Source organism: Bombina bombina, chromosome 2 (genome assembly GCF_027579735.1).
Source record: "Bombina bombina isolate aBomBom1 chromosome 2, aBomBom1.pri, whole genome shotgun sequence".
In the NCBI taxonomy this organism is placed as follows: Eukaryota; Metazoa; Chordata; class Amphibia; order Anura; family Bombinatoridae; genus Bombina; species Bombina bombina.
In genome coordinates this window covers 898,988,717-899,007,669 of record NC_069500.1, presented here as the reverse complement: position 1 = coordinate 899,007,669, position 18,953 = coordinate 898,988,717, and the positions used below count along the sequence as shown (strand labels likewise).

The following is an 18,953-nucleotide window of genomic DNA, read 5'->3' as shown; positions in this document are numbered from 1 at the left end:
GTTAATAGTTACTATAGTTACTGATTAGCTGATTGTTTACACCTATGCTCTAATTAAGATATCATGAAAATTTGGCCTGTTAGGGGTTCTTAAGGACTGGAGATGAGAAACACTGTGTCAGTATACCCAGAATCCTTAGCTATATTTGCTATGTAGCTCACATGGATATTCTATGACAAAAATGAAAACTTTTTTTTTTCATTATCATTTGCTATAACTTGCTTAAAAATAAGTAACTTTAAAAATAACTGTTATGTAGACTAATTAAAAAATAAATGCTAATTAAAAACCCTGTCTTTCAGACCTCCATTTTTCTCAAGCCATCATCAAAACTCATTCTGAAAAAGCCAGATATAGTAGACTGTTCATATTTCCTCATCTCTGTGCTGCAGTTTGAAAGTAATTGTTGAACACATTAGCAGCGGATCAGGAAGCATGAAATTAAAGACACAAATAACATGGCAAATTAGAAGTCACATTAGACGTCAAGTGGCTGCTTTAACAAGATCACAAAGAAAATAACACTGTAAAATAGGAATATCATTGCAATTTACATGGAAAGAAAGGCTTAAGAAAACAAAGAAAACATTGTCTTAAGCAATAGTTTTCAATTTAAATTTTTTTTTTATTTTTAAATAATCTTTCATTTAAAGGGACATGTTAACACATAATACAATTCTCTAATTTCGTTCAACGTTTCATATATAACATAATTATTCCTTAATAACATGAATATTCCTTTGTAACTATGTGTTTAACCAAGGTAAAGAGTTAAAGATATAGGACATGTATCAATAGCCCTGCGGACAAAGTTCTCAACTTGACAACTTCACAACACTCGCTTGAGTGTGTAATGCAGCCGCCCTTCTCTCGAGTGACCAATCGTGTTAGAGAAGGGCCTGCCAATCACCCCGAACAAGCATGTTCAAGGAGATTTCAATCTGCCACTTTAGAGGTGTCAAAGATTGAAAGAAGCAGCGGTCTGAAGACATAGCAGGAAGTGGGCTGGCTCAAAAGCAGCTTACGCTGCTTAATACATTGCACAGTGCATTGCTGGACCTGATCTGGACACAGCCAATGAGCCAAACAAGAGTGTTGTACCTATGCAGTCACCAATCACTGACCTTGGCCTGCTCGAGGCTGCCTCAGCAGTTCAACCAGTGCAATAACTATCAGACATACCTCCTAGCATTGCCCTCCTAGGATAAGGAGGTGGGTGTACTATGGTGTGGGCAGAGATGGGGTGTGTCAGGTCAGGGAGGGGCAGGGTAGTCTCTAGAAACAAGGACGTTTGCACTAACATATGAAGCTGCAGGAGGGACAGCAGATAGGCCTCTTGACCTGAAACAATCCCTCAATATATCCAGGATGGTTGGGACTCGTATGTATACATCATCATATTCAATATTTTAGGCCACGTTTATTTTTCCTAGGCAATATTCATAATACCCTTGAAGGAAATTTCCATATGGTATTCAGCTGTGACATGCTAAGCAATTGTTTAGCTTCCCCGCCAACTAATTAGATGTTATCATTTTGATATTTAAACACTATGTATTCAACATGCCTGAAGATTAGTCTACTTTTATACTAACTATTACTCGTACTTTATTTTTAACTTTTAAACCCATTATTAGAATATTCTAGAACAGCACATACTTTTAGTGACAACTCCCTCCAAGTGGATGATGTTGGGGTGGTCAAATTGTCCCATGATGCTAGCTTCACCCAAAAAATCTCGTCTTTGTTTATCAGTATATCCAACTTTAAGAGTCTTGATTGCAATAGGAAATTCCCTTTTGCCAGGAAGTTTAATCCGTCCGCTACAAACTTCACCAAACTCTCCTAAAAAAGAAGAAGAAAAAAGTATAGTGTATTAGAAAATGGAACAAAATTGTTATAAATATAAATAAAAAAAATAGGTTTACATGAACTGGAGATGGTTGAACGGTTATGATCATGTATTAGCTAAGAATACATATTATAGACTTACTGTCTGAGGAAATTAATACAGAAATATGGACACACTGCAGCAAAACATAGAAGCTATTTTTCCTGAAGCTTTATCAAACTGTTTTTTTTAGGCAGATAATACAGTTTGTGCTTTGCCTTTGGGAAAACTTAAGTGTTGAAGCAGTATATTTGCTAATGAATTACTTTAGCATTTTAGGAAAGACTAACAATAATTATGTTTAACAAGACTTTTTCACTGCTACTTAATGGGTTCCAATTTAGAAGAAAATATTTTTTAACTTCAACAAGGTAATTAATTCCACATATAAAATTGCAGCATAAAAATCTCTGTTATCTAGAAACACATAAATAAACAGATGTAGGTTTGTTAATTGTTTCCAGAGATAAAAATAATTGTTTAAAGGGACATGAAACCCAAAATTTTCCTTTCATGATTCAGATAGAGAATACAATTTTAAATCATTTACTTCTATTATCTAATTTGCTTACATTTTTAGGTATCCTTTGTAAAAATCACACGAGGCATCTATGGGCAGCCACCAATCATCAGCGACTGAGCATATTTCGATATGCTTTTAACAAATGATATCAAGAGAATTGAGCAAATTAGATAATAGAAGTAAATTGGAAAGTTATTTAAAATTGCATGCTCTAAATTGTGTTTCTTGTTCCTTTAAAGGACTTATATTTTGGAACAGATACATACTCATATATGACAAAAAAAGATGCCAACTACTTATAACCATAAGTAGGTAAGCCCTGGTTTAAACATCAGAAAACAGGGAAATTCCTTGTTTCATCAGTCTCTTAATGGAAACATATTGAACTTTGTGCTCCCTCCCCAACTCCCTGCATACCAGTTCGGACGAAAAAATAACTCTATACAGCAGCTTTGAATTTAAAAAGAGATTGGCAAAAAAAAAAGCTGAAATTAAGAATGTCCCTGTTTTTTTAAGCTTGGGCAGGAAATTAATCTTTTTTTGCGATTTATTTTCGCTATGTTTTTAAAGATATGTGTGATATATAAATGTCCATAATCACTTATAGGTGCAGGTTAAAGTGAATGTAAATTTTGATGCTAAAGTGCCCGCTTTTTAAACATTTCGATTAAAAACAGGGGCACTCTAATTCATCAAAATGTATATTTCACTTGTGTTGTGAAAAAATACTTACCTTTTAATCTTGACAGCCACTGTAGCTTCCTCCACCTGTCGCAAAGCCTCTTCCTGGGTCTAAAATGAGGAATCCAGCTTCCTCCAATCACGGCGTTGAATCAGACACTGATTCCCCCGGGGGGGAGCTGTGATTGGAGGATGACCGATCCATCATTTCTGACATCAGAAATGGCTTGCGGCGACCGGGCGAAGCTGGAGTGGCTGTCAAGTTTAAAAGGTAAGTTTTTTTCGCAACAGGAGTGAAATGTAAATTTTGATGAATTAAAGTGCCCCTGTTTTTAATCAAATTTTTAAAAAACGGGCACTTTAGCATCAAAATTTACATTCACTTTAATGAATAATTTTAAGATTATGTAGCATATTTGTAAAATGTTGACTAGAATTTATCACTTGAACATCTCTATGTAAAAAAGGAAGATATTTTACCTCAAAAGTAGTTGGAATATGCAGGCACAGTAACTTTATTTCCCTCCTTATGGAAGTTTAATATGAAATCTTGGAAAATTATAGAGAAATCCAACAACAACAAAGTAAAACATCTGATTATACTGATTGGATGTTTGTTTGATTTTTATCATGCAGATGACACTTGAAAGGTTAGCTGAAAACTGAATGTTCCTTTATGTGATGTAGAGTGGAGTCATATATTCCAATTTACTTCTATTATCAATTTTGCTTCGTTCTCTTGGTATCCTTTATTGAAAGAAGCAGCAATGCCCTACTGGGAGCTAGCTGAACACATTAGAAGCCAATGACATAAGGTATATATGTGCAGCCACCAATCAGCAGCTAGGTCCCAGCATCTGAGCCTATTGGAAAGTTATTTAAAATTGTAGGCTCTATATGAATCATGAAAGAAAAATTTGGGGTTTTATGTTCCTTTATTTCACAGTTGAATACATATGACTCACTAAAATTCTTATGACGGGAATATCTTAATTTCCATGCTTAATCTCTTTAATAAAACATTTTTTTGTTTGTTTTTTTTTTTTTTCATGTGTGTGATCTATGTTTTCAGATTTGTATTAATGGGTAACATTTCTGCCAATCCAAAACCTTCTATACGCAAAGCACTTACTAAACGCAACAAAGCAACAATTGTTTTTTTTTTTTTTGTAACAGGTTATGACATTTCCATATGAAATAATTAAGACATGCACACAAAATCAATTTAAATGCGTCAATTATCTATTTTAATATTGGAACTTTAACATTCTTTTTATTATGTTTTCAAAATGCCATAGGCTCTCCCTAATGTAAATCAATCAATATTATTAAATTAATTCAATATAAAAGTTATTTTGATCTGAAAATGAAAATATTTTTTAGATTAAAATGTATTTCAACATGATACTGAACATGGCATTTAGACATGATCACTTACATAAATGTTTCGGTTTTATTTTCTACAAGTGCATCAGCAACTTTAAAAACATGTCATATCAATGTTTTATTTCTCAACAGAAAATAGGACTGGTCTTCATGTTTTTCCAGGGGTGCTTTTTATTCCAAGTCCGGCCCTGAACTTCTCTGTGAAACTATAAATATCTCTGTACAATGTCTGAAATATATTTCTTAAAATACATAACTTTCCCTCAAAAAAAAATATGATATGATTTCCAAATGGCACCTGCACGAGAATTTCCTGAAACAACTAACGTGTTTTCTCATAAAAATGTTATATTTCTGGGGGCGGAGCCTGGCCGTGCAGGAGAATGGCTGCGTGAATCTTGGCTCTCAAGCCCCACATTCAAACTATGCCATAATTAGGGTGTAATCTGCCCAATATTTTATTAAAATAAGCGTCTACTGAGTGACCGGGAGGTGCTGATTTGCATGAGAGGTGAGGGAGATAGATAGTGCAACACCTGTTGATGACCGGACTTGCCAGCGTGTATTTTCGGAGCCACGCCGCACAGGAACAGCGACGGGCCGGAACTGCCAGAGTAAGGAATCAGAGAAAGTGAGCAGGAATATTGTACAGAGAGACCGGAGATCACACTGGCAAGTAGAGAAGTAACGCTCACAGAAAGACTGTCACGGTGAAAGACCTTCCCGCGTGCAGGCAGCAACGCACGCTTGGTGAGTGGCTCTGTAATCTGCAGGGGCATTAAGGAGGTGAATCCGACAAGTAGAGGGGTCAACTGATTAAAACACAGACACCCCGCATATACATGCACTATTGGAGGACACAATTTATAGGATAATACATTAGCGCTCCACTTATTTTTCCAGCTGCGTCACTGCATGGGGCAGCCTGAACATGGCGCTTTAATCAATAATCAACCCAGCAACATAAAATTGACACAGGAAACAAAGGGACTGCTGGAGTTTATGCAGCTTTCTCTGCACACAAAACATACAAAGAAATAGGGGAGTTATATACAACGAGTCCTCTCGCAGCTTACAAGAACTGTGTGGCGGCTATAGGCATAATAGAGGGACAATATATAGAAGGCCAGAGAGAGTGACGGCAGTTCACTAACCGATTGCAGAGCTAGGGCCCACATTGCCACAGGACATGTCTAATAAGAGAATCAATAGAAGCGATAAGAGCACTAAGAACACTAGTCTCACCAACTATCTAAAAATGCCAGCACTGCACACTGACAGAACAGGCTCTGAACTACTAAGCCATACATCAACTGCCCCCATGGAGAAACTTTCAGAGGACGCTCCAACATTAGAGCCTCTGACAAGAGAGGACCTAAATACAATCTCCTCTAAGGCTGACATCAATGTGGTCCTGACGGAAATGCGCTCACTATTTGGCGACCTAAAGAAAGATCTGAATAAGGTTAGCCAACGGGTGCAGACACTTGAAAATAAACAAGAGACACTGCAAAAGAAAGTTGATGCAAACTCGCACCATCTACAAAGCCATGAGGGGGATATACAATTCCTGTTGTCCAGAGTTGAGGATTTGGACAACAGGGGAAGGCGCAACAACATGAGGATCAGGGGTGTACCCGAAACAATAGGCAACAATGCTATAGAGGGATACCTCCAAGATCTATTTCGGACTATAAAAGGCACGCCAAGCTCACCTGAGATACCTATAGAACGAGCGCATAGGGCGCTGCGCCCAAGGCCCTCTATCAAAGCCCCCCCTCGGGACATAATAGTTAAATTTTTTAACTACAAAGACAAGGAACAGATCTCTCAAAAGGCGAGGGCACTGAGGAACGTGACACACGCAGGTATCCACATCCAAATCTTCTCAGACCTAAGCCAAATCACACTTCAAAAACGAAGGGACTTAAAATTTATTACCAGCGACCTCCAGAAACATAACATCCTATATAAATGGGGATTCCCTGTTTGTATTATTGCCTCGAGAAATGGAAAACAGGCCACGTACAGAACATCTGCAGACTTTTTTGCAAAATTCTAGATCTGGACATATCACCCCCAGAACAGGAGCCGGACACACAGGGGATCTGAGACGCAGGAGGTGGTAACTATATATACATAAAAATGTCTAATTTAAGAACAGTCTTCTATGCTAGTTGTAACTTTGGGACATATACTGAGACTCTCATTGAAAGTGCCCTCAGAAAATGGGACTGATATACGCCAAAGGGTCACATTGGCGGCTTGTCTTTTACTGTAATGTCATGCATGTTTCTTTGGTGCGGTGGTTGAGCAGAGGGGACTTATCCTGGGTAAGGACAGGATGCCAAAGAGATAGGCAGCAAAAATGTTCATACAGCATAATATAGGTTAAAACAAGCCATGCTGCCTTATGTACTAATTTACCTTAACTCGGGGTGGCAGTGACGCAGAGGGCTGGCCTGGATCATTTGAGAGAGTTCTAGAGATGAAGTTAGCACTTCTTGTAAAGTGGGGATATATTTAAGATTAGCTGAGGCTGAAGTTAATACAAAGTTCAAATGTTATTAAAATGTGTATACAGCACTGTAGGTTCGCTCAATGTTAGGCAGAGCATTGTCAACTAAATGTATAAATGTTTGGAGGGCTTATCCTCAAAGATATAGCTGATGTATGTCACCTGAAATGTATAAATTAGTATAATACCTAGAAATGGCCAGAACATATCTTGCTCACAGCGAATGAAGGAGGAAACATTGGGAGTGCTAAAGAGCTACCTAAAACAGTTTCCTGCTGGGAGCAAAATATCATACTAACAACATGCTTTTAGCCTGGCCTTAGTGCACATGGTTGAGAGGGGACACATAAGCAACCACTGTTTATCACTGTTTATCACTGTTAAAACTATAACATAAAAGTTGATGAAAATAAGACTCAGAGGAGCCTTGGTTAAAAATGTTATTTGAATTAATGTTTACTAAAAAACATGAATGTAATTGAATGTTTGTCAGGATGCACCCGGTCATCAGTGGCCAAGATACTAGAGAACAGATTTGACTCATAACTACATAGTAACACTACTTTAAATAGTTTGGGTGTGGGGATACTGACTCCACACTTTTCTTTTCAATACTTTTCTTTCCTCCTGACAAATTCGTCAGGTATTTTTATCCATATTAGGATACTACTACTCTCTTTTTGCTTCTATCTTCTTCTTCTACTTGTTTCCCACCTTTACATACTGAGATACTGTAGGGGACGCTAGTTCACCACTAAGTACCTACACAAACTAAGACACTTAGAAGCGTCCACATCCTTTTTCATATTCAACTTCATTTTCTTCCTTTCTTCTTCTTCTTACCTCCCCCCTTCTCTCCCCCCCCCCCCCCCCCCCTTTTTTTTTTTTTTTTTTTTTTTTTTTTTAATTTTTCCCCTCCTTCCTTTACTTCACTCCCCTACTTAGCACCAATATGCCGCAGAACATGACACATAACTTGTCGATCCTGACACTGAATGCAAAGGGATTAAACATTCCAGAAAAGAGGTCGCACCTGATGAGGGATGCTAACAGGCTAAAATGTGATATACTGTTTGTGCAGGAGACCCATTTTAAAAAGGGCAGAGAGCCGCATTGGTATGGCCCCAAATTCCCCACTTGTTATTTTGCCTCTAGTAGTCAGAAAAAGAATGGAGTGGGTATTCTGATCAAACAGACCTCCTCATGGTGCACAATACACGTTGAGAGAGATCCGGAGGGAAGGTACTTAATAGTGGTGGGTAAACTACATAACAAAATAGTAACCCTTGTAAATGCATACTCCCCAAACCAGCACCAAAACAAATATTTGACCTCCCTTTCAAATAAAATCTTAGAAATACGTAAAGGAGCGTTGATAATGGCGGGTGACTTCAATCTACCGCTCGACCCTCAGTTAGATACGTCAAGATCTACAGCTTCTACACCCAAAAGAGTGATTAAACAATGCAACAGCAGATTAGAGGAACTAGCAATACACGATGTGTGGCGCATTCTGCACCCCATAAAGCGGGATTACACATTCTTCTCCCATCCACATAACCTTTTCACGAGAATTGACTACATATTCACAGATCAGTCAACATTAGCACTAGTCACTGACACGCAGATACTCCCGATGACATGGTCGGATCACGCACCTGTAATTTGTAGATTAAACTGGCCCACAGCACCTACGCACCCATACATATGGAGATTTGACGACTTCTTACTTAATAACCAAGTGGTTAAAACACAAATTGAAAATACACTCCAAGAATATTTTCAACATAATAACATACCGGAAACACAATGCCACACTGTCTGGGAGGCGCATAAATGCGTCCTCAGGGGAGAGCTCATAAAACAAAAATCCCGCTTGTCCAAGCAAACTAGAATAAAATACACAACCTTACTGGCTAAAATTCAGGAACTAGAGGCACAACACAAAAGACTTCCAACTGATCAATCCCTTAAATCAGACATACTTCAGGCTAGGGAAGAACTACATAACATGCACTCAGCAGACCATCAAAAGACCGCGCTAAAACTCCAGCAAAAGTATTATGAATTTGGGGATAAACCGGGTAGGCTTTTGGCACGGGCCCTGAGACGGAGACAACTGAAAACACATGTTCAAACTATTTTGGATGGGGGGGGTAAGCCATGTTCTGACAGCCCCGCAATAGCGGAAGTGTTAAAAACATACTACCACAAACTGTACAATATACACAATGTAGACGGGGAAGATATAGAGAAGGACACAGACACGAGAACACAAGCAATTGACTCATATCTAAACTCCTTAACGATGCCTTCCCTTTCACGAGAGGAGGCAGAAGAATTGGAGTCCCCTATTACGACAGAAGAAGTGGCGAAAGCCATTGATGACATCTCGACAGGCAAAAGCCCAGGTCCTGATGGATTTAGTGCGAAGTACTATAAACTGTTTAAAAATATACTCACTCCACAACTGACGACTTTATTTAATGAGATAGGGCAAACACAGGAATTTCCCCCATCAATGCTATTAGCACACGTCACTACAATCCCTAAGCCGGGTAAATTACCAAATCGCCCCGAAAATTTTAGGCCTATTTCACTTCTAAATGTAGACTTGAAACTATTCGCCAAGGTGCTATCGGCGAGACTGAATAAATTCTTGCCAAAGCTGGTATCTCAGGACCAGGTAGGATTTGTCCCGGGCCGAGAAGCCAGGGACAATACCATAAAAGCAGCCCTTCTAGTGAATTATGCCCATTGTAACAATATACCATCTATTCTGGTGTCTACTGACGCGGAGAAGGCTTTCGACAGGGTGAGCTGGCCCTTCCTTAGGGCCACCCTGTCGAAAATGAATTTTGGAACCCGTTTTGTGAATAGGGTCTTCTCTCTCTACACGGCTCCCACAGCACAAATTAAAGTAAATAACATACTATCGAAACCCTTCAAAATCAACAACGGCACCCGACAGGGCTGCCCGCTGTCCCCCCTGCTGTTTGCCCTGACAATAGAAGTCCTAGCACAAAAAATAAGAGAGAATAGCAGGATATCGGGGATACACATAGGCCAACAGGAACATAAATTATCTCTATATGCGGATGATATCCTCTTATCACTGTCTAACCCACTAATTTCACTTCCAGAATCCCTAAAGGAATTCGAAGCATATGGCAGGGTGTCTAACTTCCATTTAAATCAAGGCAAATCCGAAATTCTGAATGTAAACCTCCCCCAAGCGGAGTTATGTAAACTCATGGATAAATGCCCTTTGCGTTTACAAACCCGCACGCTCAAATACTTAGGAATTAACATAACGGCAACGACTGATTCTCTGTTTGAAACCAATTATATACACTTACAACACTCGATAACATGTGATCTATCCTCCTGGAGAAACAAAAATGTCTCCTGGTTAGGACGGATCGGGATCATCAAAATGAATGTGCTCCCGCGCATTTTGTATTACCTACAAACTCTTCCGATCCCTTTACCAACAAACTATTTACAACGCTTACAGAACATAATAGAGGAATATATTTGGAGGGGGGGAAGACCGCGGGTGGCCAGGAGCACAATGTACAAGACGAAAGAAAAGGGAGGACTGGGGGTCCCTAACTTGTTGATATATAGAAAAGCAATCAACTTACAACACCAGGTTGAGTGGAGTATCAACCATACGCAAAAAGCATGGGTACAGATTGGGAGGGAGATATTAAGTACTGGTAATGTGGGTGCGTTAGGGTGGATCTCTCCCAAGAATAGGAATAAGATCATTAAATCATATATCTTCCTAAAGGAGTTTTTTGAGCAATGGGACAAAACTCTGATAGAGTTTCCCCATGTCTCTTCGAACCCCTCCCCTTTGACTCCATTCACACAAAATCCTGACATCCCTTTTACGTGCACAAAGACTTTGACGAGACACAAAACGCAAATGGACCAAATAGCATTCTACAGACTAATCACGAATGAAAAGCTTAGAAACTGTAGAGACCTGGAGGAATCCGGCATAGAGCTCACCTGGTACTTTCATATGCAGTTGCAGCATTTTCTGGGGACATACAAACATACAAACCTTCTGACTAGACCACTAACGCTGCTTGAAAAGCTTAGTTTACTCCCTAGTAACCCAGGGCACTTAATAACTATAATGTACCGTGTACTGCTGTCACATGCAGGCTCACCTCTCCCGACTTTCGTTGGACAGTGGAATAGGGAGCTGGACTCTCATCCCACGGACAGCGAATGGCAAAAGATTTTCATCAATCATACAAAAGCTTCTGTCTCTGCCAGAACGCTAGAATCAAATTATAAGTATATGTCGCGATGGTACTTGACACCATCCAGGTTACAAAAGATTTACAAACAAACAGATGGGGGGTGTTGGAGGGGGTGTGGAGAACAGGGGACCCTTTCACACATATGGTGGCATTGTGGACTGATTAAAACCTACTGGCAAGACGTACTAGACACAATAGAAAACAGCCTGCAGGTGACACTGAATAGGGGCCCTAACCTTTTGCTTTTCCACAATCTCCCTAAAATTAAAGACAAACCCAAGAAACAACTGCTATATATAATGCTTAACAGTGCTAAATCCCTGATTCCCAAAAATTGGAAATCGGTGAGAATGCCCACCATTTCAGATTGGAAAAAACTTGTAAATAGAGACTTGCAACTGGAACGCTTCAGGTACTGGAGAGACGATAGGATCGAACTGCATGAATATATGCTTGAACTATGGAAACCCACAAACACTTGAACACGTAGATACAAAACACACTGCGGACTATAATGCTGTACTAGTCCCACTCCCGATGCCCCTCCCTCCCTTCCTTCCCACCCCCCCCTCCTTTTTTTTTTTTTCTCTCTCTCTCCCTCTCTTTCACAACTCTACCTTTACTCATACTTTCTCCTAAAATTTCACTTTAAAAACAAAATATGCTATTACTGGTTCAAAGACTTGGACAAGCTGAAGAATTGACACACTTAAGGGCTTGAATATATTGACAAGAGCCTGCTTATATACCATATCATAAGAGTTGATCTGTATTATTAATATTACTGTTTTTATTAAGATTTGATGAATCACTTTGTTAACATTTTAAAACTCTGTATGTTTCAATTTATATTGTATCAGCCGTGAGAACGGCGTAAGGCTCATATTGTAACCAGAGCCAAGTCTGTCATAAATATATATATGCAATAAAGCTTTTTTCAAAAAAAAAAAAAAAAAAAAAATGTTATATTTCTTAAAATATTCTGCTTGTAGATTGAAACATTAGTATTTGGAATCTTGCTACATACCAGCTCCAATTACGCGCTCAATATTTATGCAGGAGGCATCTATTTCCTTTGCAAATTCATGTACTGCTTGATTTGGGTCCTCGTAGGTATGGGGATCAATATACGTCTTTATTCCTGGTAGTTTAACTGTGGGAAAAAAAGTTAAAGTTTTATTCAGCATTTATTCTACTGATTACCCATATATGAATGACATAACTTAATATGCATGTTCTATGTAATATATGCATAGATTGTGGTAATTCCTTTCAAGTTTTTCCATCCATTTAAACTCTAACTCATGGAAATGTAAACACCTACTTATATATTGTTGAGATTATAAGTAAAGCAGAGACAGGCAGGAAAACCAACAATACTGGGCTAAATAATATACAAACAAATTATGAATATAATGTTATAAATGACCCAAATGGTACCAACATGACAACCAATGCATGTTATGTGTATGTTTATTCATACTGTGTGTGTTAATTTATTCATTATCCTGAAATCTCTTAATTACTGTAAGATCTATCTATTTATTTTATCAATCACACTTTTATAGTTCCTAATAACTATCTCTCTATCTACCATGTATATAGTCTATCTATCGATCTATCTATCTATCTGTCAATCTATCAAGTATATAGTCAATCTATATATTTATCTGTCTGTATATATCTATCTGTCTGGTTTTCTAAACAAAGCATATCATGTATCTATATATATCTCTGTCTGGCTATCAAAACCATGTTTATAATCTGTCTATATATCTATCTGTCTATCTATATATCTATCTGTCTGGCTATCTAAACCAAGCATATAATGTATCTATATATCTATCTGTCTGACTATCGAAACCAAGTATATAATTGGTCTATATATCTGTTTGGCTATCTACCAAGTATATAATCTATCTATATGTCTATCCATCATATATCTATCCATCTGTCTATCCATCATCTATCTATCTATCCATCCAAGTATCTAACCATCTGTCTATCTATCCATTCATGTATCTATCCATCTGTCTATCTATCTATCATCCGTTTATCTGTCTGTCTGTTATATAATCTATTGATCTATCTATCTACCAGTCTATTCTGATAAACGGATATTTTGGACTAGAGTCTTGAGCACTTGTTAGGCTGCCGATGTGCCTCACTGTTAATGAAAGATCTAAATTCATTAAGGTTCACCTCCCGTATCTTTTCTAGTGTTTTGTCAATGGGCATGTTATAGAGGGAGTATTCCATTCATTCGTAATTATTTGAAGGTTTTTCTTCATGCCAGTACAGTATACTGAAACTCGTTCTATGCATCGAGATGTTAAAGGGATATGAAACCCAAACATTTTCTTTTGTGATTCAGACAGAGCATACCATTTTATAAAAGTTTCCAATTTAATTTTATTATCAAATTTGCTTTGATCCCATGATATTCTGTGTTGAAGAGATACCTAGGTAGATTTCTGGAGCACTATATGGCAGGGAATAGTGCTGCCATCTAGTGCTCTTGCAAATAGATAACATTCTTGCAAAACTGCTGCCATATACTGCTCCAATGCATGCTCCTGAGCTTACGTCCCTGGTTTTCAACTAAGGATATCAAGAGAATGAAGAAAATGAGATAATAGAACGTTGTTTAAATCACGTGCTCTATCTGAATCAAGAAAGAAATATTTTGAGTTTCATGTCCCTTTAACAGTCAAGACAGATGCTGCTCCATTAATTTTAATGGAGCTGATCTTCTTACTCACAGTTGTGACAAGGTCCAAATCTTTAGTTCTGCAATTTTGAAGTTTCGATTTTGCAAGTTATTTCAGTGAGATATTAGTTTTGTGAATTAGTTTTATCTAGACCATTGATTCATTACTATGCAACTGTAAAGTCACTTTTCTGTGTGAGTACCTAATACTGTCCATTCATAGGGGATTCAAATATACAAGCCCGGTTATGTGCAAAGATTGAATACCAACCAGGGGATTCCCCTTTAAACTCACCCCGGCAGCTACGATTATGGCCAGATGGGCTGAAACGCGTCAGCAGTTAGTTCTTTGTGTGTATTCTGAAGGCACCCACGATGTCACTTATTTGCTACTATGCTTCTAATTGAAGTTTGTATGAACTCTCAATAAAAGCTGTTTTAACTTCAAGGAACGCTGGTGCATCTCATTTCACAAATTATTATATCATTACTATGCAAATCACATGACAATTCTGTTTTTGGTGCTAATGGTTTTGTACTGCAGACACTATAACCAATGTGGGTGAGGGGGCAGATACTTACTGTGCCCATTGTGAAAGTGCATCTTTTCCTCCTCTGGGTCTTGTTTAGCTTTGCTGTAACCACAACGCCTAAAAACAAAAATATTTGTGTTGCTTTTTTTTGTTTATCTTGTTGTAAAAACTTTAAGAGTCTACAATACTTTTACAGAAAGATAAAAGTGATTGATTGTCTGGAATGCATTACATCTAGTTAATTACCTGTTAATTAAAGGTGAATCTGTTTAAATATTTTACGTGCACATGCAAAATTACTTTGTACAACGTTTTCACGCTCTTAGAAGGGCATATTAGTCAAATATTTAATATCGTATATCATGTACATGAAAGAGCAGCAGTTAAAACATAAAGAGATAGAAAGACAGAGAGACAGTAAAGAGATAGACAAACAGATAGATGACAGATCGATCAATCGATAGATAGATGATAGATGTTAGATAGATAGATGGATAGATAGATAAATAAATAGATGTTAGATAGACAGATACATAGATGTTAGATAGATGGATAGATGTTAGATAGATAGATAGATAGATAGATAGATAGATAGATAGACAGATAAACAGATGTTAGATAAATGGATAGATAAACAGATGTTGGATAGATGGATAGATAGATGTTAGACAGATAGATAGATAGATTGATAGACAGGCAGATAACCATAATACGTCCTTACTTTGCAGGGTATAGATTTAAGGCCCCATTATCTAAGATTTATGGACTTTTCAGACTCTTAGAAATCTTACCAGTACTATGAAACCCCTGGTGGAATTTTCTAAAACCCATGTTTGCATTGTTACCTTCCATTAAGATGCATACAGTTCATTACAATAGAGCTCACATTAAATCATAATTTAAAAATGGTATTACATATATATATATATATGTGTGTGTGTGTATGTGTGTGTGTATGTGTGTGTGTGTGTGTGTGTGTGTGTGTGTGTGTACATACAACACTGCACATGGAAAAATGCAGTGAAATTCTTACTTACAGTATGCAGTTCAAAACATATTTTTTTTTCCTGTAAAATACATTTCCTTGCCTCTGCTACTGGGCTGAACAGGGGCATTCCATTACATTTCTGTTTTTTAAATAAAGATACCAAGAGAACGAAGAAAAAAATTGATAATAGGAGTAAATTAGAAAGTTGCTTAATATTGCATGCTCTATCTGAATCATGAAAGAAAATAATTTGGGTTTAGTGTCCCTTTAATGTGGGGGCATCTTGCAAGGACTTTTTTTTAGAGTATTCCTTGAGCTCTGTGTGCTTTTTCACATCTGATCCATCAAATGTTAGCTAATCGGGTCCTTACTGAGAATTTCTAAACGAACACACAAAAATTAAAGAAAGAAAAAAAGCCTTTAAACCATCATTATAATTGTTAAATGGTGCATGGTTTATTATACAAGGTGGAATAAAAAAGCCAGTGAGAAAAGCTTATTTTTACTACTTATATCTCTGGAGCTCTATAAATCTATACAGCAGCATGTCACATTAACATAGAAAATAAAGTCTCGAAAATCCCCTAAAGTGCTATAAAAACATGTCTCAACATGATACACTGCATAATACTTCAGCAGGTTTAAACTGGCACCGTAAAAAGAGTTAGGCTTTGCTAGAAATGTGCAGCAGGAACCCCATCCGTGAGCCATTATCAGCCCTCATGAGTGCGATGAGATAAATTACTGATCAGATAAACTGACTATAAATTTGTCACTTAATGACTTATTAATCTCTAACATTTATAGTTTGGTTTTCCTATTAAATATATCATGCAAATCTATCTTTCATTTTTTTTTATAAGAGATTATAATCCCACTACTTGGAGTGTATTATATAATAGTATATTAATGTCATCTTGTAGTTAGAGCTGAACAATGATTTTGGTCACTTCTCTTGGGAACTTAATTTGGTGCCTTAAAAAGGAATTAAACAAATTTTAATAATAGAAGTAAATTGGAAAGTTGTTTAAAATGGTATGTTCTACCTAAATCATGAAAGAAAAAAATGGTGTTTCATGTCCCTTTAAGGCTTAAATGGACAAGCCTGTATGACTAAAATCCAACATGTATTGTCCCTAACATCAATCATTAGTAATACTTTGGCAGGATTGGACCAGAGACAAAAGGCACATGATTGGTTAGAGCCCTTGTACATCATTACAAACAATGGAGCTGATTAGCCAAACAACATAGCTCCTTTTTCCCATTCCTACCCATCATGCACCTTTTTTGGCGCCAAACAGCAGAATAAATGAACTAATCAATTTGGTCAAGCAATTTGTTCTTCATCCAATAATGCATTTGGCTGCTTGTGTATCAGACAACTGGATGAATCTGCATAAATTTGGATTAATTTGTATACGTCCAATGGCGAATACACATCTCTAGAAATAACCATACTCACCTGCGTTTTCAAATAGTTTTTTAGCACAATGTAAATAGTTTGCAAATAAATGCTAAAGGGACATGAAACCAATTATTTTCTTGATTCATATAGAGAATATAATAAAAATAAAAATCTAATTGACTTAAAGTATCAATTTTTTTGCATTTTATTGGTATCCTTTTTGACTTTTTTTTAAAGCAGGTAGGTAGGCTCAGGAGCGTGCATGTGTCTGTAGCATCATATGGCTGCAGTTTTGCAAGAACGATTTGAAAAAAATGTTATATATTTATTAGCACTTGATTGCAACATTCCAACTGCTGCCACATTGTGTTTCAGACATATGTACGCTATTGTGCCTACATAGGTATGCTCTTCAACAAAAGAAAAGCAAAGTCAAATTGATAATATATACGTAAACTGGATTTTTTTTTTTACTGTAAACTCAGTCTAAATCATGAAAGAAATAAACATAGTTTCAAGTCACTTTAAATACTTTCAAAACATTTATTTTGGATCAAGACTTTTTAAAATTCTGTATTGATATATATTATGCATATATAAAAATTGTTGTCGCTTTAAATTGTTATAACTGCTATGTAATATTTGGAAACAGAAATAATATATATAAATAATTTTATTTGAAACTACTTACTATATTCTAACATAGGATACATTTGTTTCCTACATATAATAGTGTTAACTGTATCTAATCATGCTTCCATAATCATAACTCAAAGGACTGTCATAAACACAATGGAATTCTACTATCAGTTCAGGAAAATATGAGTGGTATTTTTGATTTACTCATGCAAATGCTTGAATTGCTTTCAAGAAAATATGTGAGACAATTATTTACGATGTGAACATTCTTTTAAATAAGAAGTGCTCATTTATTGTTACTGTACAACTCTTTATTCTGTTTTCAGTAATAATTTGAATCACTATATAAATAATATACTGTAAAGTCATATTTTTTTATATTAATTATCTGTAATGTTTTGTATCAACTTTAAAGGGGTATGAAAGCCAAATTTTTTCTTTCATGATTCAGATAGAGCATGCAATTAAAAAAAAAACTTTCTAATATACTTATATTATCCATTTTTCTTTTTTCTCTTGGTATCTTTTGTTGAAAAGCAGGGACATATTTCAGGAGCCCTATATGGCAGCAGTTTTGCAACAATGTTATCCATTTGCAAGAACACTAGATAGGAGTACTATTTCCTGCCATAAAGTGCTCCGAAGCCTACCTAGGTATCTCTTCAACACAGAATATCACGGGAACAAAGCAAATTTGATAATAGAAGTAAATTGGAAACTATTTTTAAATGATATGCTCTGTCTGAATCACACAATATTTTTTTTTTAGGTTTAATATCCCTTTAAAGTCAAATTATTTAAATAATATCAATTAAAAGTTTATGTTTGTGTATATTTAATGCATGTAAATATACAATACACTAGCACCTGCGACTCCCTAACCACAAAAAAAGTTAAAGTCCAATTTATATTTATGGAAGTGATGCGCATATGCACATATGTATGGAAAGTAAAAATGATTACCTCAGACAGAATCCTCTTAGCAAAAGAAGAGAGAATTTGGTAAATGCAAATATTCTGCATGTGGTAAAAAAAAAAAATATCTAAATCCTTCCTTTATTGTCTTCAATTTTATGTAAAAATAGTTTACATTATGGTTCTAATGAATACACATCAAAACATACTATATGTTTATTTTAAATGTCATGACAAAATATTAAATGTATAATATTTTTTTAATGTATTGTATGGCAAATTATTATTTAAAGGGCCATAATACCCAAATGTTTAAACACTTGAAAGTGATGCAGTATAGCTGTAAAAAGCTGACTAGAAAATATCACCTCAACATCTCTATGTAAAAAAGAAAGATATTTTACCTCAAAAGTTCCTCAGTAGCCACATCCCATTGTAAAGGATTTCTAAGCAACAAATCAGTATGTCTGTCCCGGGACAG

The 18,953-nt window shown here is 36.5% G+C and overlaps 1 protein-coding gene across 5 annotated transcripts in view; it reads right to left on the bottom strand.

Annotated features, from left to right (window-relative positions):
• The window catches only part of EPHA5 (EPH receptor A5), a 527,031-nt gene that overhangs the window by 63,453 nt on the left and 444,625 nt on the right, over positions 1-18,953 (bottom strand). For 3 of the 5 annotated variants that reach the window (XM_053703271.1, XM_053703272.1, XM_053703274.1), the window contains 3 exons: positions 14,572-14,639; positions 12,307-12,432; positions 1,660-1,845 (listed from right to left, as the gene is read on the bottom strand). In XM_053703271.1, the coding sequence (XP_053559246.1) occupies positions 1,660-1,845; positions 12,307-12,432; positions 14,572-14,639 (380 nt within the window). The remainder of the gene's footprint in view (positions 1-1,659; positions 1,846-12,306; positions 12,433-14,571; positions 14,640-18,953) is intronic. The other 2 variants (XM_053703273.1, XM_053703275.1) reach the window with 2 other exon arrangements.